At 38.1% G+C, this 26,495-nt stretch overlaps 1 protein-coding gene across 1 annotated transcript in view; it reads left to right on the top strand.

Annotated features, from left to right (window-relative positions):
* The window catches only part of PDSS2 (decaprenyl diphosphate synthase subunit 2), a 263,597-nt gene that overhangs the window by 90,741 nt on the left and 146,361 nt on the right, over window positions 1–26,495 (top strand). Inside the window, exon 2 of the mRNA XM_049654088.1 lies at window positions 15,758–15,892. Coding sequence (XP_049510045.1) covers window positions 15,758–15,892 — 135 coding nt within the window. The remainder of the gene's footprint in view (window positions 1–15,757; window positions 15,893–26,495) is intronic.

The raw sequence follows: 26,495 nt of genomic DNA, 5'->3' as shown, positions 1-26,495 counted from the left end.
TTGACAGATGTGTTCAGAGGCAAAGATTTTACACTTTTATCATTGTCCTCAAATTTATAAGGTTTGGAACATGATTGGCAGTATGGAAAGAATAATTACTTTTGTCCCATTTTTTTCAATTTTATTTTATTTTATTTTTTTAATATGGTATAAAACATTTTTGTCTCTTTAACTTTTATGTCATCCCTAGTTTCTCTCTCTCTGGTAAATTTGAGATCATATTTATTTTGCAGTATCTTTTTAAAAGCCGTTATTTAAAACAAATTCTCTATTTGTGACCTTTTCCCTTACCTTTTCCATTATCATTATTACTAACTGTGTAGTTTTTTTCAGGGTCAGGATAATGACTATGTATCTCAAATATTGAAACTTTTGCTGTTCAATCATTTGCTTATCAATTAAACCTCAAATTTTCTTTATATTCATCTAAGAAAATTTGTCAGCAGAAATACATTTTTATCTTCCCAAATCTTTTTTTTTTTTTAATTGAGCTCATGGGACATATTTGCTCAAGAGAAGTAGTGATTATAAGTGTTTACCAATGTCTGGCATGCTCTGATATATGGGGAATGGGGTATTTATATAGTTTCAAAATACCTCCCTACAAGCTTATTGATTGTAAAGAGATAAAGTGTGTCTTTACCGTGAAAAACTCTGGTAGACATCACCTTCCTCAAATGGTCAAAGGGAAAATCTGCTGTGAGAAAACAAACTGAAATTGAGGTGGGAAGAACGTAGCATCATTTCTGCAATATTCCTGCCAAAGAGGCACAACCTGAATCTAATCGTGAAGAAATGTCTGACAAACCCACACTGAGGGAACTTCTACAAAATAACTCGCCTATGATCTTCAAAATCATCAAGGCTGAAAGTCAAGGAAAAACTAAGAAACTCTTCTAGATTAAAGGAAACCAGAGACAGAGCAACTAAGTGCAATGTGTAATTCTGAATTGGATCCTTTTGCTCTAATGAATATGATTGAGATAATTGACAAAACTTAAATGGCTTCTGAGAATTAGATGGTAGTGATGTATTACTCACTTTTAAATGGTTCAGGAAAAAAAAATTTCTTTGTCCTGTACTTGTAACTTTTCTGTAAATTTGATATTGTTGGGGCGCCTGGGTGGCTCAGTCGGTTAAGCATCCGACTTCGGCTCAGGTCGTGATCTCGCGGTCCGTGAGTTCGAGCCCCGCGTCGGGCTCTGTGCTGACAGCTCAGAGCCTGGAGCCTGCTTCCGATTCTGTGTCTCCCTCTCTCTCTGCTCCTCCCCCGTTCATGCTCTGTCTCTCTCTGTCTCAAAAATAAATAAACGTTAAAAAAATTTTTTTTTAAATTTGATATTGTTTTTTAAATGGGGGCAGGGAGGGTGAGGAAAGATGTAGGCCCTGGAATCCTAATGCCTGGGTTAGAATCATGGCTCTACCACTTAACTTATTACTTCTTTGTCTCAGTTTCCTCATCTGTAAAGTCAGAATAGAAAATGGCACCTTACAACATTGTGTGAGGTTCAAGTGAGTGAATGCATATAAAGTGCTAATAAGAGTATTGCGTGCATTTGGGTTTATTTCTGGGATCAAGTGGACAAGATTGAGTTTCTGGTGTATCAATAAGCAGTGTTTAGAATCTTGGACTTTTTATTGTTTGTGGTGCTAAAGTGACCTTTATCTTGGTGGAAACATTTCAGTTTAGAAATGTGAAGTAAACATTGTGCTACAAGGCTGTACATTGAAAGAAATGTAGATGCTAATTTTTTTGAGTAGTTATAGGGTTTAAAAAGTACTAACAATAGCTATTTTAATTTGGTTTTATATTCCAATGATTGTTTAAAGGCTCTTCAGCTCTGCACCAACTGGAAACAAAACCTAGCTTGTTTGTTTTACACCTAAGTTCCCTCTGTCCTTCCACTTTGGAATCATATCCTTGCCTCCATGTTATTGGTCCCTGGGAACCAAAGAACTTCAACAAATAACCAGTAATTATGGGAGCAGCTTTGGAGTCAAATAGGCCCAACTTTGAATTCTGACTCTCCACTTACTTTTGACCTTGGACAAGGTCTCAGCTTTCTCACCTGTAAAATGGAGGGAAGTGTATAGTACCTACTTCATGAAGAGTAGGTAGGTACTGTAAAACTGGTCGCTTGCACCCTCTCCTCCCACTCCCCTTGCCCATGCTCTTGTCCCCAAAAAGTCAGTCACAAGGACCGGCAGATGGTTGTCCATAGGCTCCACTGCCTTATTTGTGGGGAGATGAGAATCTATGACTTTTCTCATTAGTTTTTTCTTATTTCTTGTGAAATTAAAGGCTGTCATTCTTAGCTTATGCCCCAAACTCTTCCGGAAGGAAAACTTTGGGGGAGAACTGGCATCCTTATGAAGCAAAGCCTAATCATGACCACAGAATTTTTTTTTTTTTTTTTTTTTTTTTTTTTTTTTTTTTTTTTTTTTTTTGTATTTCACGGTACTTTAGAGCTATAGTGCTATCCTTTACCTTTTAAAAATGAATTATTTTAGGGCAGCTGGTTGGCTCAATCAGTTCAGCGTCCGACTTCGGTTCAGGTCATGAACTCGTGGTCTCTGAGTTTGAGCCCCACATCGTCGGGCTCTGTGCTGACAGCTCACAGCCGGAAGCCTGCTTTGGATTCTATGTCTCCCTCTCTTTTTGCCCCTCCCCCACTTGTGCACGTGCACATGCGCACGCTCTCTCTCTCTCTCTCTCTCTCTCAAAAATAAACAATAGCCAAATTATGGAAAGAGCCTAAATGTCCATCAACTGATGAATGAATAAAGAAATTGTGGTTTATATACACAATGGAATACTACGTGGCAATGAGAAAGAATGAAATATGGCCTTTTGTAGCAACGTGGATGGAACTGGAGAGTGTTATGCTAAGTGAAATAAGTCATACAGAGAAAGACAGATACCATATGTTTTCACTCTTATGTGGATCCTGAGAAACTTAACAGAAGACCATGGGGAAGGGGAAGGAAAAAAAAAAAAGGTTAGAGAGGGAGGGAGCCAAAACATAAGAGACTCTTAAAACTGAGAACAAACTGAGGGTTGATGGGGGCTGGGAGGGAGGGGGGGGTGAGTGATGGGTATTGAGGAAGGCACCTGTTGGGATGAGCACTGGGTGTTGTATGGAAACCAATTTGACAATAAATTTCATATTAAAAATAAATAAATATTAAAAAATGTTTTTTAATGAATTATTTTAGTATGAATTAGGACAAAATGCAGCTATTAGGATGGGAACAAAAAATCTCTAAACATAAATTTCCTGTCTTATTTTAATATATTCCTAGAAATAAAACTGGAATGTATATAAATTATCCAATTAACTCTTTTCATGGAGAAATTCACATTCCGCCCGATTTCAAAGAAAGCATTCAAGGTGTTCAGCGAAAATGGTGAAAAATGTCATCTGTTCCTTCCCTAAAAGTTGTAATTTTATGGACTGTTTCAGAGATCGACTGTCCCAGGCCACCAAAAGGGCACACACAGGGCCATAAGCCACAAGCTGGGCCTATGCAGATCTTCATTTTGGTATAAGATTCCTTGGGTATGGTGTAGACCCTGGCTACTTCTTCAGTCTGTGAGGGTTTTTGTTGTTGTTTTTTAGTTGTGGTTTCTAACCTGGACAGCACTCTCACTGCAGTGCAAACTTTGCTCAGCCTCTGTGTGAATGGGCGCTATTCAAGGCTTCCTGTGGCCTTGTGTTTAATGGACCGCAAATCCTCTGGCTCTGTGCTGCCTGTGAGTCTTGTTGAACTTGAGTATAAGGAGAAGGCTGCACCCAGCTGCTCATCCAGCTCTCAATACACCAGACCTATAATCAAGAGAAGTTTCAAGAAGGTACTTAGGAGAAATTAACTTTAAGATTTTTTTCCATACTTCTTACCTATAAGGTACTTTCTAAGCCCTCGTTCTAAGCCACCATTCATCTTTGCTCTCTGTATTTTAATGCTGCTGTGATCATCATTTCTCTAGTTTGAGTGAACATGGGCTTTGGAGGCAGACAACTGAATTGAGCCCCAGGTCTCTCACTTCTTGGTTATATAATCTTGGGCAGATTACCTTATTAATTCATTCAAGTAAGTATTTATTGAATGTCTGTGTGTGCCAGGCACTATTCTAAGCACTAGAGACACAACTGTAGACAAGTAAGTATGTTGTAACACACTTACATTCTACTCAAGGGAGACAATAACTAAAATAAATGAATACAACTATGTAGTTTATCAGTGGTAATCATTGATCCAGAGAAAATAAACTATGAGCCTCAGTATCCTCATCAATAAAAAGGGGAAAACTGCCACCTCACAGGATGGTTGTCAGGTTAGATGAGCTAACACCTCTGAAGGCTTGGGGCTGTACCAGGGTGGATGAGACCATCAGTCTATCCTCTACCCCCGTCTCTCCCCAGGAAGCTTGCTGGCAGTCTGGTAAATGAGAGATTTCTTCCCAGAGCCTTGTGACGTGGTAGAGTACAGCAAGTGTTACTGTTACTTGAGGATTAAATTGGCTAGAATAATCTGTGTAATTTATTCCAAGCTTCCCTCTCTTCGTTCAGTAGGTGCCATCCTATTAATACCATGTGAATGAAGCTATAAAAAATCGGCACACATAGTTTGGGAGATGCCACTATCATAATAACCTTTCCCCTTTACTACCTCTGTTGGTGGCTATTTTATTTATTTGTTTGCTTATTATTATTTTTTAAAGTAATCTCTACCCCCATCCTGGGGTTCAAACTCACGACCCTAAGTCGCACACTCCACCAACTGAGCCAGACTGGTGTTCTGGGTGCCTATTTTATTTTATTTTTTTAATTTCTTTTTTAATGTTTATTTTTGAGAGAGAGAGGCAGAGCGTGAGTCGGGGAGGGGTAGAAAGAGAGGGAGACACAGAATCTGAAGCAGGCTCCAGGCCCTGAGCTGTCAGCACAGAGGCTGATGCAGGGCTCAAACCCACACACCGTTAGATCACTACCTGAGCTGAAGTCAGATGCTTGACCACCTGACCCACCCAGGCAACCACCCCAGGTGGCTTTTTAAAATATTTATAAGGTCTTAATGTTATTGGGTGGCAATATTTGTGATTATGAGAGCTAACAGTTTTGAACACAGGCAGTCAATCATGAGATCTTTTCTCTGGTGGAGATTATGTGAAAGATGAATACAAGCAGTCTGTGTCCCACCACCTGTCACTTCTAATTCCCATATTTTGGATTCCTGTACCTTGATTTCAGTGTTGATTTTGGAAAAATAAAAGAAATGTCCCTAAAAATTATGCACTTGATTTCTGAGCCACCGTGTTGCAACTATATGGTTTTAGATCTTGGTTGTTTTTCTATTCAATTTTTAAAAACTCATTTCTCTTGCCAAAATCCAGGATGTACTTTGCTGCATCCCAGCCCCCACCCCAATTTTCCCTTAAGGTATTATCTGTTTCTCTATAAAGTGTTTCATCATTTTTTCCCCCAACTTGCTTATTTTTACTGGCTTCAACCATCTGCTATTGTATCTTTACTTTTGGCTTCACTTCTTAATGTTATGTAAAAGCCAACTGAATGACCTTTTACCTTTTTCTCTTTTCCAACTTATTTTAATGCATATATTCTAAATTTTGCACACTTGAACCACCTTCATTAGCTAATAGGACTGATGTACCAAGTACTAAACAAATTGAATATTATGTTAAGATGTTCTTTTTACTAAAGAGATTCTTTTCTGATAAAAAATGTGCTTACGTGCTAACCGAGTAAAACCATAGAAAATTATGGAAGATTAATCAGGACTGCAAGTTGAGAAAAGCACTGAGCATTAAGGGAACACTCATTCATGTTTGGTTGATTTATTCCCTGCGCAGACGGATGGTGGTAGTAGGAGGTGTAATTCACAGTGCTAGCTCTTAGCCGGTGTCACTGCTTGAGTGGTAGTGTGAGTCTCCTGTGTCTGTGTAGTGTAATGATGCCTGTATTCCAGCACTTGATTTTTCTACTCCTTTGCTTCCACACTAAATTGCTGTTTAAAAATGTGAACAAAAGGGGTCTGCATGTAAAAATTATTTTATGAGATCATTTTAACAGAGCTTTCAGTGTGATCAAAATATTATTTTTTAAAATGTCCCTATTTTTCTACATTGGTATTTTAAAATAAATCTCCAATTATCATCTGAGTGGGAAAGTCTTTGTGCGTTGTTGTTGTTTTTCTGGTGGTATGTTTAATTCCAAGGTGGCCAGCCTATATCTTATTGCAAACTTGATCAATTATGGCATTATTTTATACTTCTCTTTTATTTCAGTCACGTATCATTAAACTACTGGTGTTCAGTAATCATTTCTGAAAAGCTCCTGGCTTGATTTCTACCCTTGCTCAACAATCCCTGTGCCCTACCCCCATTCTACTTTCTCTTCTCTCTTGCTTCCTTTTTTTCCAGCGCCTGACTTCTGCCACATGCCCATCAAACCTAATTGCAGCTTTGGGAGGACTTTGGTAAGCCAGTTCCTTGGCCCTGATGTCCCTCAGGGATTTAATTCGGGTGGGATGTGCATGTGGCCCTCGAGCCATGTCAGTGACTGCTACAGCTCCCAGATTCTAAGGGCTGGTCACCTCAGGCCCTAAAGTTGTTTCAAGTCTAGGGCAGTTTAGTCTCAGGATAGATATGGCAGGAATAATACAATTTGGGTCATTTTGTCAATGGAAATTAACCTCCAGTTCTTCTGCTAATTTTACATAAAAATCTGTGACATGTGGACTATTTTTAGTCTCCCTCAAATTATAGTGCTTTAAAACAATTTTCATGAGTATTAATTTTTTTCTTTTACAACTGAGTAATATTACTGTCATTGAATTGCTAATTATATATATATATATATATATATATATATATATATATATTTTAACAGCACTTCTTTGATACCATTTAAACATTGGCCTTGTGTCTAAATCTTAGAGAAATTAAAGGTGAAATAGGAGAACCCACAAGGCACCCAACATTGGACTCTGGGGTTCATTAAACGTGGTTAAATTTTTTTCTTGAAATGAGAAACACAACTATAATGTAGTAAGTCATCTGCCTTCCTAAAATTCTGTTATTCTTAAAATATAGTACTTTTTTCTCCAGACTTAAAAAGAGATCTGTGCTCTTATGCATTTTAGGAAATAGATCACCCTTAACCTAAAAATCCGTTGATTAACGCTTGTTACCATTTAGGGGTATTTGCTTCATATCTTGTTTCTTTTCATTTTTTAAACAAACTATTATAACATACAGAAAAATACAAGGCTACTCTGTATATTGAACACCTATATAATGATACCCAGATTTAAAAGATTAATTTTGCCATATTTTTTTCCAGTTTTTGTCCTTGGCCTTGTTTATATGCATATGTATGTGCATATATTGAAACATAGTTGAGATATTATATATACAGTTTTATATTCTGTCTTCATTTAACATTTTAAGTATTTTTCCATGTCATTAAAAAAATTGTAATGCTTTCTTGTAACACTAAATTTGCTCTTGTATATGGACGGATTTTTTTGTTTTTAAACAGTGATATTTCTATTTCTCCTTAATTTTACATTTTATTTCCAGTTCTTTTGACTTTATATGTCACATACTTTACATGACTTAAAACGCTATTTTTCAAAACACTGCAGGTTGCAACTCATTAATGGGTCACAAAATCAATTTAGCAGGTTGTAATCAGCATTAAAAAAAATTGGAAAGATCAGAGTATTTCTGTGATTCTTTGGCAAAAACTCTGCACATTGTAGTTGATCCTTTTGTTTCAGTCATCTGTGTATAAATAAACTTAAAAAAATTTTAACTAGGGATTGCAGTCACAGTCCTAAAGACTTATTAGGAATCTTTTCAATCAACCTACTTCATGTATGTTAGATTTGACATTTATCTTTGATGCTTACATTTTTTGGATTGACTTACTGGAATTGGATATATTAAGAGTGGGATAATAACATAGTAAAACTCTATACCTCTAGGAGTTAGCATTGGAGGGAGTTATTCTCGTGGAGGTCTGAGCAGTGCTGATCTTTCCCTTATTTTGAGGTGCTTTGAGCTGACCCAAGGGTGCTGGTCCCTTCTTTGTAGGTAGTAAATTGTTTCCTTAATATTTGACTGTAAATATACCAAAAGATTGTGATTTGGATCATGGCATAAGTGAGAATTCTGAACTCGTGAGCATACATCTCAAAAGTTTTCTCTTGTGCCCCAATTCTGCCGTCCTACCTCAGCTCTCCATCTGGAACTAATCCCTACCTTCTGTTCAAAGTGAGGACAGCCTTCTCTCATGGGCACTGATGCAGCAGTGAATTCAGTCACTTCTCCTAAATGAGGAAACAAAACACATAAACACTCCAATATATTGATTTCTCTCTATTTAAAACTTAAGGGGTAAGTCCTTCAATGTGGTATAATTCTCCAATATAGTAACTTTTCAGTGTAGCATTAAAATCTCAGCGTGTTTTTTAGAATATGTGGGGGCTTTTCTCCTGTGTGGCTATCACTCTTAAAGAATATACTCTGATTTAGGAAGAGGGACTCAATACGTGGAGCTGAATGCCTGAATGTAGCAAATGGAGAGCAGGGGAGATGAGGAAAGTCGGGAATAGTAATGGGGCTGTTTGGGTGGGATGTGTGAGATGGAGAATCTGCTGTTCTACTTCTTGAAGCTATTTATTCTCTCATCTTGTATTTTTTGGAGTCCTATTCTATGTCAGTTACTCTGCTAGGTGCAGGGCATCCAGAGATGATGAGCCTGAGTCCCTTCAAGGTTCTCACAGGTTTGTGAGGTAGTACCTGTGAGCAAATAATTAAATAGCTAGGTCGTAAAGCATTAGTGAGCCTAGGCCCTGAGCTCCAAATTACATCTAGATCTTGGCGCTTCCATGACTAATTGACTAGTGTGACTAGTAATTATTTCACTTTTCTCAGACTTTTTTTCTAATTTTCCTCATCTGTGAAGAGATGTTACCAGTCACCTTGCATGGATTTTGTGAGAATTAGAGCATATGCACAGAAAACAGCACGGGCCTGGCATTATAGCATGTTGTAGTTGTTGTTGTTTGTCTGTGTCATCTCTATCACTTTTATCAGTGTTTTTAGTGTAAAACTAGAGGTTTGTAGTAAGTACCATAAAAGCCAATGGAAGGGGAACTACTGGCCCTCGTTCCTATACACTGCTCTGTTATAGTTCTTTGCCTCCACTGTGCATACATGTTCATACTTCTTTCTGGGTATCTGTAGAGACTCATTTGTTTGTGGAAACACTTTGTTCCTTCATGTTGGTTACTCATCCTTCCTCAGTACCCTAAAGTAAAGGAATTCTCCGGGTTCCTTTTCTCTTCTCTTTCCTACTTTTCTCTTTTTTCTCTCCTCAAAAACTCATCCATCACTTCCTACTGGTTCAGCCATCACCTCTTTGAAGATGCTTCCCAAATCTCTGGCCACAGCATTTCCAGCTGCCTGCTGGGCATCTCCATCTGGAAGCCTTTCTTGCATTCAAAGTTAACATGTCCAAAACTGAGCTCATTAATTCCCCATTAACTCTCCTTCTTCTTCCAATCCCCGTGAATGTTAGCATCATCATCTCCAGGAAACAGGTTTGAACCTCACATTCAGCCCTTACCTTTCCTTTGCTGCATGAGGAGGGGGGAAACCCTCATGCAGTCGGCTGGCCAGACTAGCCTGTTCCGCCTCCATGCTGCCATTGCTCAGCTCTTCTCTTCCATCCCTGCTGCCACTGCCCTGATTTAGGCCCTCATTATCTCCCACCTGGACTATTGGAAGAAGCTACTCCTAACTAATCTTCTGTCTCCCTTTCACTGCACCCACCATGCTACTGCCAGAGTAACAATATTAGGCCCAGAGTAACAGTTTTAGTCTTTAGCTCTGATCACATTACTCCCTTGCTGACAAACCATCCCTGCCTTCAGATGGCCTGCAGAATGAAGTCGCAACTCTAAACCTGACTTTCAAGGCCCTTCATTCTTTAGGCTGTCTTTTTTCTGGGCTTGCTCACCTTCACATAGTGCCCAGATGGGTAGCCCCACAGCTCCTAAACCTGCTCCTCATTCTTCCACTTTCTTGTCACGCATAACCTGTTTCTCCTAAAATACCCCTCTTTCCATTCCATTAATCCTATCCCATTCCTACCTCCATTCTCTGCTCAGGGAAATCTGAGCACCTCTTGGCCTCAGTCTGAATGCTACCAGTCTGAATGGTAGAGGAGCACCTCTAACAAGAAGCAGTTTTCTTTCTTCCTCCATGTACTGATAGCTTTTTGTTACTCTACTATCTTTGATATCTGTTCCTTGGATTATTCAATTTAACCATATCTTGAACCTATTATTATAGCTCTTGTATTACACCACTTATTTCTTTGTATACGTCTCATGTTTGGTACATAATGTGTTGAAGAAATGGAATTTAAGATATATGGAAAGGTGCCATAGCTGCGATTTGAGGACTTGAAATATTTACAGGATTGGGTTAAGGAAGAGAAATTAGCCAGTAGTTATGGAAAGATTCAATGATGCGGTGAAAACCGCAGTTAGCCATAGAAATCATAATGTGAGAAGGAAACAGAGCTGGGGTGCACAAAGTTTCACCCGATATTCAGTCCTTATTTCCTTGAAATTGTGTACCTATTAGAATATTAGTGTATGTTTGCTGTTCATCTGTTACAGATCTAGGGCAGAATTTTGGAGGAGGCCAAGTTTCTCCCCACCTCCAAAATTCAAGTACAGACTTTTCTGGGTGTAAATTATATTTATTATAACATAATTTAAAAATAAAATATTTTAAATATAATTTAAAAGTACTGCTATACCTATATTAATTAGCTAATTTTCTAGGACTACATAGTATCCAACATCTACTGAAATTGAATTGAAATATTACTTGAGATTTGGTACTTCTCTAGTTTGTCAACCATGCTACTCCCACATTTCTTTTTCTTTTTTAAAAGTTTTTAAAATGTTTATTTTTGAGAGAGAGACAGAGACAGAGCATGAGCGGGGAAGGGGCAGAGAGAAACAGAGATATGGAATCCCAAGCAAGCTCCAGTCTCTGAGCTGTCAGCACAGAGCCTGACGCAGGGCTCGAACTCATGAGCTGTGAGATTATGACCTGAGCCAGTCAGACGCTTAACAGACCGAGCTACCCAGGCACCCTGCTACCGCCATATTTCTCATTGACTACTGCAAAAGCCTCCTAACTGATTTCCTCATACCACTTTGTTTCCTTCTTTCCCCTCCAACCAAGTTGTTTCTCCACTGATGACAGGATTTTCTGGGGTTGTTTGTTTGTTTGTTAGATTTTAAATATCATGTCACCAGGTGCTTAATAAAATACTGCCATGGCTTCACATTGCTCTTTAGGTAAAGAGCAAAAGTCTTACCATGGCCTGTTTGACCTGTGTGGTCTCTCCTGTCTCTCCAGCCTCATTTCGTACGGTGCTCTCAGCCTCACATATACCTGTTTTTGTGCAGCAGATATACTCCTCTGTTCTGTTCTCTTCCCACCATCCCCTTTTACATCCCTTGCTCTTCCTTTGGGTATCAACTCAGTCATCGTGTCCTCAGGGAAGCCTCTGACTTTGCTTGCTAAGTCAGTTCCCCTATTATAAGCCCTCACAGTACCATCTTTTTCGTTTGTGGCATTTGTTACTGTTGTAATTTTATGTTTATTCATGATTCTTTCATTATTTCCAGTCTCTTCCGCTCACTTGCAAGTTCCACAAGCTCTGTGACCGGTTTAGCTTGTCATTGCACCTCTGCCTCGCATAGCGCCTGATGTATGGAAAGGGTTCAGTCTGTATTAGTTGAACGAACGAATGATGAAGTTTTTGTTTACATTGGCTAAAAGGAACACAGTTCTGTAGAACTTTAGTGATAAAGATTATGAGGTACTAAATACTGCTTTCATTCATGACATTATAATTTTGATGACAATAAAGGATTCTTCCAACTTTTACACCTATTATACATATTGTAGAGTATTGGATAATTAAATAAGTGAGGTGAGACCATAAAGAACCCAGAGTAAGGAAAAACTTCAGATGTCACATAGGCCAGGCTCCTCTCTAAGGTATACGTCAGAGGCTGTGCAGCTTCCTGAACATCTCTGTTAATGAGGGACTCAGCATCACCAGCGGCTACTTGGTGTTTTCTTCATGTCGAGTCAAAATTGTCCTGCCATATTTTCTATCCGGTAATGTCAGTTTCTACAGTAATTCTGTCTCCTCTACAGACAGAAGGAGCCCTTTCCGATAGTAGACAGCTCTCGTGAGTTCCTCTAGCTTTCGTTCTCCTAGCTCTTCCCCTCGCATGCTGTGCTCCTGCCATGTTGGTTCTGGAAATAGCTGTGTCCTCCTGTCTTTCCTCCAAACCTTCACCCGTATTGTTTCTTCTTTGGAACACTTTTTTTTCCTTCACTTCCCCTCCCAGCTCTACCTCCCCTGGCTACCTCCTTTTCATCTTTTAGGTCTCAGGTCTCTTTTGCTCCCAGTTATGTTAGTTGCCCCTTCTTTCTGCTCCCTCAGTCCTTGCTCATCCCCTAGAGTAGCTCATGCCACATTTTACTGGGATTATTAATCCAGACTGTATTATTCACAAGAAGGGAGACCACAGCTCACCAGTGCTCATCATCATGCCCTCCACTGTTGTTTAGTACTATGCCTAACATGCAGTAAGCATTCATTACATTTTTGCCCCAATAAATTTGAGAACGCCAACTTTACCGTTCTCCAAGCTAGCATCTGTAGCTTTTTCTTGAGACATGCATGTGGTAGTGTAGGATTCACCATCTTCTAGACATGTTCTAGCTGTTTGGTGTCCATCCTGAAGAGAGGCACTAAGAGCTCATGCTGTTTCAGGCCTGGACTATGTGAAACATACTATCTCTGTAAAGTTAGAATCCTAGGGATTTTTTATGCTCAGGAGCAAAATTTCTTATTCTCTGGTTGTGAGCTAATTTTGAGCTGTGGACATTATCAGTTTATCTTAGTACTGTTTTATTAAGAGTGTAAATGAAGTAAATTTAAAGAAGTGTTTGAAAGCAGTTTTTAAATTTACTTAAGCTGTTCATCTATTCTCTGGTTGTTAACCACTGACTTGCATGAAAATTAGTGGTCAGAAGGTGTGCTTTTCTGACTGTTCTCTTGATTTCTATTAGCCAGTCCACTATAGGTTCTCTTCCTGACCTTTTCAGAATGTGTTCTGAAAGTGTCAAGTGTTTCAGGGATATATGATGTTTGCAGGGGTTGGGGTGTGTGGGAAGAATTCCTTAACTTCTGTCATTTGGGGAGGTAGGAAAGGAAACTTCTAAGAGATTATGTATGTGGGTAGAATGGGCTAGGCTTTGAGAGATAGGAGGAGAAATGGACTAGAAGAAAGAAAAAATACGAGCTGAGAAAAAAATACGTGGCAAAAAAGTAATAAGGACAGAGAATGTAATTTTCTGATTATGTGATCATCTACCATGTGCTTCCACAATGTTCTATGCTTTACTCATGTTGCCTCTTCCATACAGTGACTATGGAAAGTAAGCATTGCTAACCTTGTTTCATAGAAGAGGTAATGGTCTCCAAGTCCTACAGCTAATGAATGGGAGAAGAGTTTTTGTTAAACTTGTTTCTAAAGCTGCACTCTTCTAATTTGACTTAGTAAGTAGTTTTTGTATATGAGCTGAAGATGATTGGAGAGTCATTATAGCATGATGGTTAAGAGTGTATGTAGATTGTAGAGCCAGTTGGCACGGGTGGTCATGTCTTTGCTTCATCAAGGCTCTACCGCCTACCAGCTAAGAGCAAGTTGCTTGATCTCTTTGTGTGCCTCATTCTCCTTATTCATCTGCAAAATCAGGGTAATTGTGGTGCCTTCCTCTTGAAGTTGTCCTGAATTAATTTAGTTAATATGTAGTAAATTGTTAGAACAGTTCTTGGCATATGTGAAGCACTGTATAAGTGTTGTTTGTGTGTGTCTCCTGTGAAAGGTCCTGTCTCTGAACTTTGAAGATGTCAAAAGTGTTGCCACAGCTGTTTCATCAGCATGATTTAGTCAAACTTTTCTCAAAAGTAAGCCTTTCAGAGTTCTTACCATGTCATCATATCTTCATCCCTAACCAGACTCAACCCCCAGAACATAAGCACAGGCTCACACACAGCATCGCCCTCCTCTTTTCCCTTTCTAGAATTAAGAGCCAATTCAGACCTTCTCTTTAATATTATCATCTAAGAAGGGAAGAATTCACCTTTGGTAATACATTAATAAGGATCTAAGAGCATAAGTTAAAATTTGTAATTCAAAGCAAAAAGCTTAGAAAGTGCTCCCATTTTACATTTACTTGTTCCAAAATGGAGTGCTTCCCAGCCTCCCTGCATTTCGGGTCTACAGGATTTTAAGTAGAAAGCTACATGATAATGAAGAGCTTTGGATATTTCTGATGATTCTTTGTTGCTCTTGTGATATAACAATGGCTGTAAATTAACTTTTTTTTCCTAGGAAATTAGAACTTCTTTTTAAAAATTACTAATGCCTCAAACTTGCTGATGATCACTTACTGCATTGAGGAGAAATATAATTAGAGAAGGAGCTATATCTATTCCTTTTCAGAGAACCTGAAGTTCTGCCTTATTTTGAAACCAATGAGGGTACAAAGGGGACCTTTTTAAAAATTTGTTTCAAGGCAAAGGGGCAAAAATTTTCCTTAAGTAATGAACTAACTCATTAATTTTGGCTATATTAATTTAAATTAGTTCTTTGTTCAGAATTTACGAAGGAAGACTTAATAATTTAATGGAATATTATATTACAAACTTTTAATGTTTTTTTCACTACATTCAAGAACTATGTTCATAACATGTACATAATACCTATTTGATTAGTGCTCATGAGCTTTGTTCTAAATATTAATTTATTATAATATATTGTCCATCTTTCATTCGTTCGTTCTTTCCCTTTCTTCCTCTTTCTTTCTTTCTTTCTTTCTTTCTGATGATGATGATGATGCCATTTAGTTCTTGTGTGACACCCATTTGCAATACTTGGAGATAAAAAACAAAACAAAACATGTATTCCTGGCCTTAGTTATAGTAAAAATTATGGAAATTCAATACTCATAGCAAAAATAAAATGACATGCTAAGTTAAAGCCATATTGTTGTCTAGAATGATAATGCTTTCCATAAATAATAGGAAATGGCAACACTTGCTGATGGCATACATTTCCATTTTACTTACCAAATAAATTTTTAAGTCATTTGAATTTGTCACTTTAATTCTCTGAGTATCTTCTCTACGTGTGAAGACAGAAATCATTTTTTGCCCCTCTCCCTTACCACCATCATCACCAAATAACATCACTTCATCTAAGCCATACAATTTGTATTTCAGTTGCTGTCAGCTACCATAAAGCACTTTAAAACTGTGGGTTGAGCAGATGGTTGAGATTGTGAGACGTAGGGTACAGATCGTAGGAAAACCCAGAAACAGGAGGAAGCCAGATCATTAGGTCCCACAATTGGAGACTGTCGCTTTTAAAACCAGCCCTGGGTTTCTCTAGTTGATTCCTGAACTCATTGCTTCCTCCTGTTAGCTCTTCCCCCAATTCTGTTTCTGTGAACAAGTCCCATTCTCTGACTTTGGAAGTATAGGTGAATGGTAGCAATTTCCTAACTTGATCTGACTGATTCTGTGAAAATATGTTAATCCTCTTCTTTCTTTGTTGGCAGGGGGCTTGTACATGAGAGCCGGCATAACCTCCAGTTGAGGGGCTTGGTGGTGTTACTTATTTCTAAAGCAGCTGGGCCCAGCAGCATGAATGCATCATGTCAGAACTATGATATGGTCAGTGGGATCTATTCATGGTAAGAAGATCTTAGTCTTTTGACATCGCTCTCTAAATTGCGTTTCCTCTTACTGAACAGCGGTCAGTGGAAATCACTATTTAGTTTTTTATCATTCTCTGATTCAAGGATAGATTAAAATATTTTATAAGGTTAAAAATGTATTTTTATTGTTCTCTTTTTAAAAGTTTACTTATTGATTTATTTAAGCAGTCTGTACACCCAGTGTGAGGCTCAAACTCAAAACCCCGAGATCAAGAGTCGAATGTTCCTCCAACTGAGCCAGCCAGGAATCCCCACCTTTTATTAATGTAATTTTATTGCTCTTAACAAGTCTGACAGACTTAGCAGCTCCATGCATAACTGGGGAATCCCTGTACATTTGTGTTGAAAACTTTCATTTCTACTCTGGGCATTTATAGTTTTCTATTCATGAGGTGCCTGGGTAACTCAGTCAATTAAACATCTGACTCTTGATTTCGGCTCAGGTCACAGTCGTGGGATTGAGCCCCGCCATGAGCTCTGCACTGAGGTAGAGCCTGCCTAAGACTCTCTTTCTCTCTCTCTCTGCCCCTCAACCCCCTTTGTGCTCTCTCCCTAAAATTAAAAAAGATAAATTTCTATTCATGACTACCTCTCCTTGATTATCATTGTATCATTGTATTTTTATAGAGGTTTACTCTAGGATTTACGATTTTAAACCTACTCAGAATGATACCTAGTTATAAAATAATGATGCAGCTATCATTTTAGGAGAAGTAGTATACTTCAAATGCTGCATCATTTATTTTATTATGCTTCTTTTTATGGTGAAGAGGTTTTTACTAAAGTTACTTAGGATAAGAAATTTTTTCTCCTTGGGGCACCTGGGTGGCTCAGTCGGTTAAGCGTCTCACTTCGGCTCAGGTCATGAACTCGCGGTCTGTGAGTTCGAGCCCCGCGTCGGGCTCTGTGCTGACGGCTCAGAGCCTGGAGCCTGTTTTGAATTCTGGGTCTCTGCCCCTCCCCTGCTCATGCTCTGTGTCTCTGTCTCTCAAAAATACATAAACATTTAAAAATTTTTTTTAATAAAAAAAAGGAAATTTTTTTCTCTTCTCTCATATGTTTAGACTAAACAATAAATCTATGAGAGGACACCCAGGTGGCTTAGTTGATTGAGCATCTGACTTCAGCTCAGGTTGTGATCTCATCATTTGTGAGTTCAAGCCCCACATCGGGCTCTCTGCTGTCAGTGCAGAGCCTGCTTCAGATCCTCTGTCCCCATCTCTCTCTCTCTGCCCCTCCCCTGCTCACACGAGTACATGCTCTCTCTCTCTCTCTTTCTCAAAAATAAGTAAACATTAAAAAAAATTTATGAGTATGAGTCATTTTTGCTACATATAAAACAAACTTAAAATTTTCAGTTTTATTTTTTTAAATCACTGCATATTTTTAGTAACAGTGTATCATCAATAACTTTATTTAATTTAGTATTGTACATGACACTATTAAAAGGCTCTAGAGAGCCTCTAGATAGCCTGTGCAGGTAGGCTTTGGCATGTGAAATTAAAACCACTCCAGGAGTGCCTGGGTGACTCGGCTGAGTGTCCAACTCTTGAGTTCCTCTCAGGTCATGGTCCCAGGATTATAGAATTGAGCCCCATGTCTCTGAGCACAGGGCCTGCTTGGGATTCTCTCTCTCTTTCTCTCTCTTTCTCTCTTTCTCTCTTTCTCTCTCTCCCTCTGCCCCTCTCTTCCTCTCTCTCTGTCTCTCTCTCAAATGAAAATAAATAAAACGATTCTAAAAACATGGGTGACAAGGAAAATTTCCCCACCAAAGGAAGCATTTCTAGGAAGTTTGACTTATGGTTAATATATCTTACAGATGTACTTTAAAAATTGATCCATACCTTAGGGGTTTTTTTTATTCCTAGTAGTCTTATCCATACATTTTTTCTTATATAATATTCAGAGATGACTATTGCTTACCAGCTAAGAAGTCTGATAATCCTTCCTCATTAACAAGCAAGCAGGCAAAGTTATTAATATCATGGCTACAGATGACCCCTCCTCCAGGGTCAGGATAATTTTGTAGACCTTTTACCATTTATCCATACAAGTATCTTCACTGGAAGGGATACCTTGGTGTCATTTTCAGTTCCTACTCACTGTGAAATAATTTATGTTTGCTTAGTGCTTTGTAGGTTCCTGATCATTTTTATGATGGTTATCCCATTTGATCCTCACAAAATGCTATAGATGAGAGATGTCGTTATACTTATTTTACTCTTGAGCAAACTGAGATTCACACATCCTGAGACTTTCAAGATGGCACAACTGGCAAATGAGAAAAGTCGAGGCTCCAGCTACAGTACTTTTTCTTCCAAGTTTCATGTTATTTTCTTGATTCTATTCAGTTTCTCTTTTTCTTTTAATTTTTTAATGTTTATTTTTGAGAGAGAGAGAGAGAAAGGTCGGGAGGGATAGAGAGCGAGGGAGACACAGAATTCGAAGCAGGCTTCAGGCTCCATGCTGTCAGCACAGAGCCTGATGCGGGGCCCGAACTCACAAACTGCGAGATCATGACCTGAGCCGAAGTCGGACACTTAACCTGACTAAGCCACCCAGGAGCCCCTCCATTCAGCTTTTCTCATCCAATTCGAAGAATTTATGTCACATATAGGTTAGACTATCCATTAAATTAGTATACCAAAAACAGTCTTATGCTTGTATGTCTTTGCAAAACTTCTGAATGGAAAGTAACTTGGCAAATCTTTTATACATCTATGTCCTTCCCCAATCTGTTTGAATTAGAGCTCAAACATTATGCTATGAGTTTTATAGAAAGTTATTGACTGAGTTTATCAGTTAAATTAACTAGAGAAAATACATAAAGATCTGTAATAAGTACCAATAACCTGTTAGTCTCTGGAAAGCAAATGGACCTCATTTTCACCTTGTATCCCATGTATCTCTGTTGCCTTTAGGAATTCTGTTGCTTTTCAGTCTGCTGACTTTGACTATTTAATTGGTCAGGCCTCTGCTCTTGAAATTGGTTAACCATACATACCTCTGATGAACACCAGCTATGTTTTATTTTCTCTCATCCTAAAATAAGCCTTGGAAAGTACTACTTGATGCATAATAGGTGTTCAATAAATATTTGTTGCATAAATGAATCATTCCCATTTTACAGAAAAATAATCTAATACTGAGATTAAGACTTGTCTAAAATCTTCTAATTAGAAAGTGATAGAGTTGGGATTTAAATCCTGATTCTGCTCTAAAATGTATACTCTTTATACTATGCAGGTGCTGGTATCTGTATGCGCACAGTGCACCGTGATGTGACCTTGTGTTGTGAATTTCTTATCTAGCAACTAAGAAACAGCTGCATCACCTTCTGATCCTTTACAGGAACAGAGCACATTTGGCAGATGGTCATAGTAATATGAACAGTTGTAAAAGAACTTTGCAAAACAGTAGGTGGTATATTATGAGTATAAAAACTTTATAAATAATATAAATGGATTTCATATTCAAGTGTATAGAATCGACAATTACATTTAGCAAATAATCCTGGTGGGTTGTTCTAGGTTATTTTCTGTAATCAAACTTGATCTGGTAAGTCGTTGGTGATGCTTGTGCGTTTTACATACTTGTTAATGTGAAAATGTAATTTAGCACAGTACTATGAGAAACCATTAATTTGTTTCTCTACCCCTGCAGTCATTTGTTTGGCTCCTGCTTCCTTAATTGTTCAAGTGTAACTTTTGCTGGAGGCTTGTATCTATAATGCCACAGTGAATTATTTAACATTTGAGGGAAGTACTGACTTGGGAGCTTTTTAATTCACCTCCAAACTGCTGGGATTTACATTGTGTTTTTCTCTCATAACCTTGACTTTGAGGTCAGATAATGGGACCTGAGTAAATTACCTAAGGGACCAAAAGTGAGTTAGGTGACCTCTTTTGTTTGGCCTAAGGATATAACTGATGGATGTAACCTGTGGATATGTTTAGTAAACTTATCATTTAATGGCCAAGAGAGGCAGAAGTTAGGCTAAAATGTAATAGCTACATTTTGAAAAACGGTTAAGAGAGCTACATTTATAAAAACGCACTATAAACATCTACCATAGCCTTTTGCCAACAAGGCAATGAACTTTAGTTATTCCACCAATCCTGACTTTAAAAAATTGGTTGCAAAAGTGATTAGTCAAAAACGTATTACTATAATTTTGTATGATGACAGGTGGTGACTATACTTCTTCTGGTGAGCACTGAGTAATGTGTGGAATTGTCACATCACTTCATTGTACATCTGAAATTAATATAACATTGTATGTCAACTATACTTCAATAATAAAAAAATTAATTTTTTTAGAAGTATTACTGGGGTGCCTGAGTGGCTCTATTGGTTAAGCATCCAACTCTTAGTTTCAGCTCAGGTCATGACCTCATGGTTCATGGGTTTTAGCCCCACCTCAGGCTCCATACTGCTGGTGCAGAGCCTGCTTGGAATTGTCCCTCTCTCCCCCCTCTCTCTCTGCCACTCCCCTGCTCAGATGCTCTCTCTCAAAATAAATAAATAAATAATTAAATAATTAAAGTATTACTAAGTTTACAAGTACCCCTAGCCACTCCTGAGAAAATAAGTTTATAACTTCCTGTTACTGTTAATGATAGATTACTTTTATTTTATGTATAAAAAAATTATAATCCATAAAACATGATATTACAAACTGTGGACTTCTGTAATATAACATGATTATTAAGTTTAAAGAAATTCAGGTGAATTTTTTTTTTTTAACTAATGCTTCAGCTTTCTCAGTTGTTTTAGCAAGAATTGATTCAATTATTTCTCATCTAACAGATATAAACAGACCACATATTTTCTTTTTTTTTTTAATGTTTTTTTATTTTTGAGAGAGAGAGCATGCGAGCGCAAGCCCGGGAAGGGCAGAGAGAGAGGGAGACAGAATCCGAAGCAGGCTCCGTTCCATCGGCACAGAGCCTGACGCAGGGCTCGAGCCCATGAACCATGAGATCATGACCTGAGCCTAAACCAAGAGTCGGACGCTTAAATGACTGAGCCACCCAGGCACCTCCAGACCACATATTTTCATTCTATCTTCATTGCCTAAAATTTCCCAGCATCTTTTGTTAACTCTGGCAGACAAGATTGAAACAAGTTTGCCAAACCCATTTCTCCCTGACTATTCAGCTAGACCACCTTGCCCAGGTACATCTTTATAGCTCACCAGTTCCTTGGACAGAGTATTTATTGTTTTAATGTTTATTTTTGAGAGAGTGCCAAGCAGGGGAGGGGCAGAGAAAGAGGGAGACAGAGAATGGGAGGCAGGCTCCAGGCTCTGAGCTGTCAGCACAGAGCCTGACGTGGGGCTCGAACTTACGGACCTCGAGATCATGACCTGAGCCGAAGTCAGACGCTCAACTGACTGAGCCATCCACGTGCCCCAGAGCATTGTCTTAAATCTTTGCCTGGCTGAACTTCCGTATAACATAAATGTAGTAGATCGGAATAAACATTGGAATCACATTTTACAGAATGTGACTTTGAGTAGTTTAACAGGGACTGTGTCTCACAGCCCCTATACCTGTTATGTCCTTTGCAACCTGTAATTCAGGATGTACGCTGTAAAGCAGACTCTAAAGTACTCTTCATGGAACATAAAAAGGTCTCAAAAATTTAACCTAGTTATATTTTACCTACTAGGTAAAGTAAGAGGTAAAGTGACATTTCAAAGAAGAAAAGAAACGTATTAGTAGAAAATCATTTAAAAAAAAAAACAAAAATAAAACATAACAAGAAGTGCTACAGAATATCTACTAAAATTTTGAAAATCCCATCGAAAGTTTGTTTTTCTCCATATTGTGACCTATTCCTTCTTTTACTGCATTTTATTTCCTCACTTCTGTTATCTACAGCTTCCATCCTGGTGTCTCTATGGCTTAAAGTTTTACTGGTAGGCTTTACACTCTTCTGTGTTTGTGTTGCCCTCAACTCCATTCTCCCTGTTCAGAGGGGAGGACAGTGAGCTGCTCCTGGGGAGCCAGTGCAGTGATAGTGTTCCTTCCTGGTGGCAGGTGAGCTGATGAATAAGAAGAAAATTATGGACTGATCATTTTCTGTATTTATTTGTAATGCTGATAACAGAAGACTGTGTACTCTGTGTGCTATTAAACATAGTTCAGATGTTCTGTTTTCTCCATGGTACCCAGCATTCAGCTGGGTAACACATATTCCTAACACATAGATGATGGTCAGTGACTATTTGACCATGGCTGATTAATAATAACAACAATTTTAAATTATTACTTTAAATTTTTTTATTATTCTTTAATGTCTAAGCAAGAAAGACCTTCCTAAAAGGTTCCAGAACTCTGAAACTATAAACAAAAAAATTAACCCACTTGACTGCACAGAAGATAATTCTTCAGTGGGAAAAAATAACCATAAGGTCAAAAGAAAATGTCAAGAGTTACAAAAATATTTGCAACATACGTGCCAAAGGGCCAATTTTTAATAAACAAATCAGAAGAAGATAATACAACGGAAACATGGACTAAGGAAATGAACAGGCTATTCAGTGAAGAAGAATTATAGATAGTTAGAAATAAAAGGGGGAAAAGGCTGGAATTCATCATAGTGGACAAATTAAAACAAAAATCACTGTTTTCCCCTGTCAGATTGGCAAAGATTAAAAAGTTTGTTATTTCAAACATTAACTAGCTTGTTAGTTAAATTGTTAGTTAATTGTTAGTAAGAAACAATCTAAGCATCTACCAATAAATCACATGTTGTTATGGATGTAAGAGAATATGAAATGAATGCTTGAAAGGATTAAGGAGGTCTGTTTGGCAAAGGTTAAAAAGTTTTGGGAGCCTGGGTGGCTCAGTCAGTTGAACGTCTGACTTCAGCTCAGAGCACGGTCTCACAGTTCGTGAGTTCAAGTCCCGCACTGGGGTCTGTGCTGACACCTCAGAGCCTGGAGCCTGCTTCAGATTCGTGTCTCCCCCTCTCTCTCTCTCTGCTCCCTGCACCACTTGTGCTCTGTCTCTGTCTCTCTCTCTCAAAAATAAATAAACATTAAAAAAATTTTTTTTTAAGTTTGTTAGTAGGAAAAAGTTAGTTACTTAGAAAATGATTTGTTAACTAGCAGTTATAAACAGACCACATATGGGGCGTCTGAGTGGCTCAGTCGCTGAAGCATCCAACTTCAGCTCAGATTATGATCTCACAGTATGTAGGTTCAAGCCCCACATCAGTCTCTGTACTGACAGCTCAGGGCCTGAAGCCTGCTTTGGATTCTGTGCCTCCCTCTCTCTCTCTGTTCCTCCCTCCCCCTCTCAAAAATAAATAAACATTAAAAAAAAATTAAACAGACCACATATTTTCATTCTACCTTCAAAATTTTTCAACACCTCTTATTAACTCTGATAAAAGGGATTGAAACAAATTTGCCAAACATAGTTTCTTTTCTTTCTGACTATTCAGCTAAACTACATTGCCTTGCTTTGAGATAGCTACAGCATTTTTAGTTATAAGTTTTATTTTAATCCAACCACCCTTTGATTTAGCAAAATTGCTGATGTGTTAACATAAATGCTCAAAGATGTATATATAAGAATGCTCTTTGTAGCATAGTTTGCAAGAACAACAACAACCCCCAAAAAAGAAACAATCAAAGCATCCACCAGTAGAGCACATGTTGTTATGGATGCAAGGGAATATGAAATGAATGCTTAAAAGGATGAAGGAGGTCTGTTTGTCTGATCTGGAAAGATCTCAAAAGAATCAAGAAGAAAGCAAGATGCAAAAAACATTACAATTTGATCCCATTGGGGCTTGAGTAGGTGGGCATTAGATTTTTGTATGCATGGAAAATGCTTTAAAGGAGACACAAAGAGTTGTTAATAGTGGTCCTTTTGGGGAGGGGCAACTGGTAGGGGGCGAAATGGGACGAGAGACTTTATTCATTTTATGCCCTCTTCAGTGTCTGAATTATTTTTTAACTGTATACATGTTTTACTTACACACTTCATAAAAACTGGTAAAAAGCGGGTAGTTAGCTTAAACTTACTATTAGTATGAGGGCCTTAGACACCCTGGACTGACCTGGACTTCTATTTTTTGCCCTTTTTGACAAGATCAAATAACCTATGAAAATGCATAAAGTATAGTTCTGGCTTTTTAAAATAAAGAAACCAGGAGTGAAGCAAAATGATGAACCTTTTTGGTTTACCATCCATGTTAAAATGGACACCATAATTTCTTGGTAACTATGCTAATTCTTTTTCAACTCAGTATTATTCAGGTAATTAAGGTTAATTAATGATCATATGCTAAAGTCATTGTTGGGCTCCAAGAACTAATCATAAAGAAAGCATGATAAACATAACTAGAAGTTAAATCTAGAAAACCATGGCAATAAAATGATATTAGCATTGCTTTCTCCTCTGAGAAAAGTTTGTCAGACTTGGGATGCTGTCACAGAAGGAGTGGGAGAATATTTGGAGGCCTAAACGAAATCTTAATTTAAGGAGGAAGGTGGAGAAATAGAAAAACTGTGAAAGAAGCAAGTTTTGTTGTTGTTTATAAATCTTTATTTTTTTTTATTTTTTTAGTGTTTATTTATTTTTGAGACAGAGAGAGACAGAACATGAGCGGAGGAGGGGAGAGAGAAAGAGGGAGACACAGAATCCAAAGCAGGCTCCAGGCTCTGAGCTGTCAGCACAGAGCCCGATGCAGGGCTTGAACTCATGAGCTGTGAGATCATGACCTGAGCTGAATTTGGACACCCAACCGACTGAGCCACCCAGGTGCCCCTGTTTATAAATCTTTAAATTTAGAGAATTGGTCTTGGTCTCACCTGAAAATATTGTAGTTCATAACTTAACATTTTAATGTGGTACTGATTTCTGATGACTTCCAGTTATGGTAACAGTAGACTGTGCCTATCAATCTTCACCTTCATACTGCACGTTACAGTTTGTCTAGTACTTAAAAATGCCTAACAAAAACAGGAAACCGTATTTATCTTGGGGATGACCAAATCAAAAAAACGCCTTAAGAAATGAGGCTTAAGTGGGAACGTGTTGATCATATTATTTATTTAGGGCTCAATCATATTAACATGAAATAATCAATATTGAAATATGTAGCATTGAAAGAGTTATTATTTTTTTAAGAGGACGTATGTAAATGCTAGTAAAGAGTCTAGAAGAAACCTCACCTGCCTGATAGTGACAGTGGTTGGAAGAAGTAGGGAGGGGGAAGGTTTGGGAACAGCTATAGGGACGTCATCAAAGGGGACTTTGTTTGTAACATTTAATTTTTTTATAAAGAGAATCTATTCGTATTATTTTGTATAACTAAAATTAACATGAAAATTAAAAGAAAGTCCTATTTCATACTTACAAAGCAATAAAAACCTATTTAAGAAATGTATCTTTTTGGGGGCACCTGGGTGGCTCAGTCGGTTAAGTGGCTGACTTCGGCTCAGGTCATGATCTCACAGTCTGTGGGTTCGAGCCCCGCGTCGGGCTCTGTGCTGACAGCTCAGAGCCTGGAGCCTGCTTCTGATTCTGTGTCTCCCCCTCTCTCTGACCCTCCCCCGTTCATGCTCTGTCTTTCTCTGTCTCAAAAATAAATAAATGTTAAAAAAAAATTAAAAAAAAAAAAAAAAAGAAAGAAATGTATCTTTTTGTACTACAAGAACCTTGAAAATGAGGAGTGCTTATTGACAGTGATTTAAAATGATTATGCTGAATAATTGAATTTAGAGTAGGCTTTTGAAGATAATTTCCTAAAGATATCTCGGCTCCCTTTCAGAGAGATCTCAAGAGATAAAAGCATGTGCAGTTTGATTACATATTCCTATTGATTGTACTCCACTTACAACAATAAAAATAAACTCAAGATACAAATCTAGCAATATTACTAATTCATTACAACTAGTACTTATTTTCTTCATTAACTTTTTATTGTTATTTTCAACGTACACAGCATGCACAAATGCAGCAATTATATGTTGAACAAGAAAGGGGAAGGCTCTTTATGTTCAGCGTACTGTACATCACAAGTCATTGCTTCACCAAGGCTGTTGGAAAAACACAAAATAAGAACAGCCTCTTACAAAACAAGTATAATTAACCACAAAAAGTAGATGGGCACAGCTACTAATCTATTCAGTGGAGAGTTCGTGTATCGTATATAAATATCTCGCTATAGATTAGCCTGCCTAGCTAAATCACAGCAAAAAACACACTGCATAAATTGTTTTGGTATTGGTGAAGAAGTTGTTTAAATCTTTTCCTTAAAGAAGGGCTATGTGTTGACTAGCAAGAAGCCACAGTCAAAGGCAATGTCCAGTGTCTAATTTTGCATTTTAAACAGAGCTTAATTAAAAAGTTTTTAATGTTTATTTTTGAGGGACAGAGAGAGACAGAGCACCAGTGGGGGAGGGGCAGAGAGAGAAGGAGACACAGAATCCGAAGCAGGCTCCAGGCTCTGAGCTGTCAGCACAGAGCCCGATGCAGGGCTTGAACCCATGAACTGTGAGATCATGACCAGAGCCGAAGTTGGCGCTCAAACACCTGAGCCACCCAGGCGCCCCTAA

The sequence above is a fragment of the Panthera uncia genome, assembly GCF_023721935.1.
Source record: "Panthera uncia isolate 11264 chromosome B2 unlocalized genomic scaffold, Puncia_PCG_1.0 HiC_scaffold_24, whole genome shotgun sequence".
Taxonomy (NCBI): Eukaryota; Metazoa; Chordata; class Mammalia; order Carnivora; family Felidae; genus Panthera; species Panthera uncia.
This window is presented reverse-complemented; position numbering and strand designations above follow the sequence as displayed.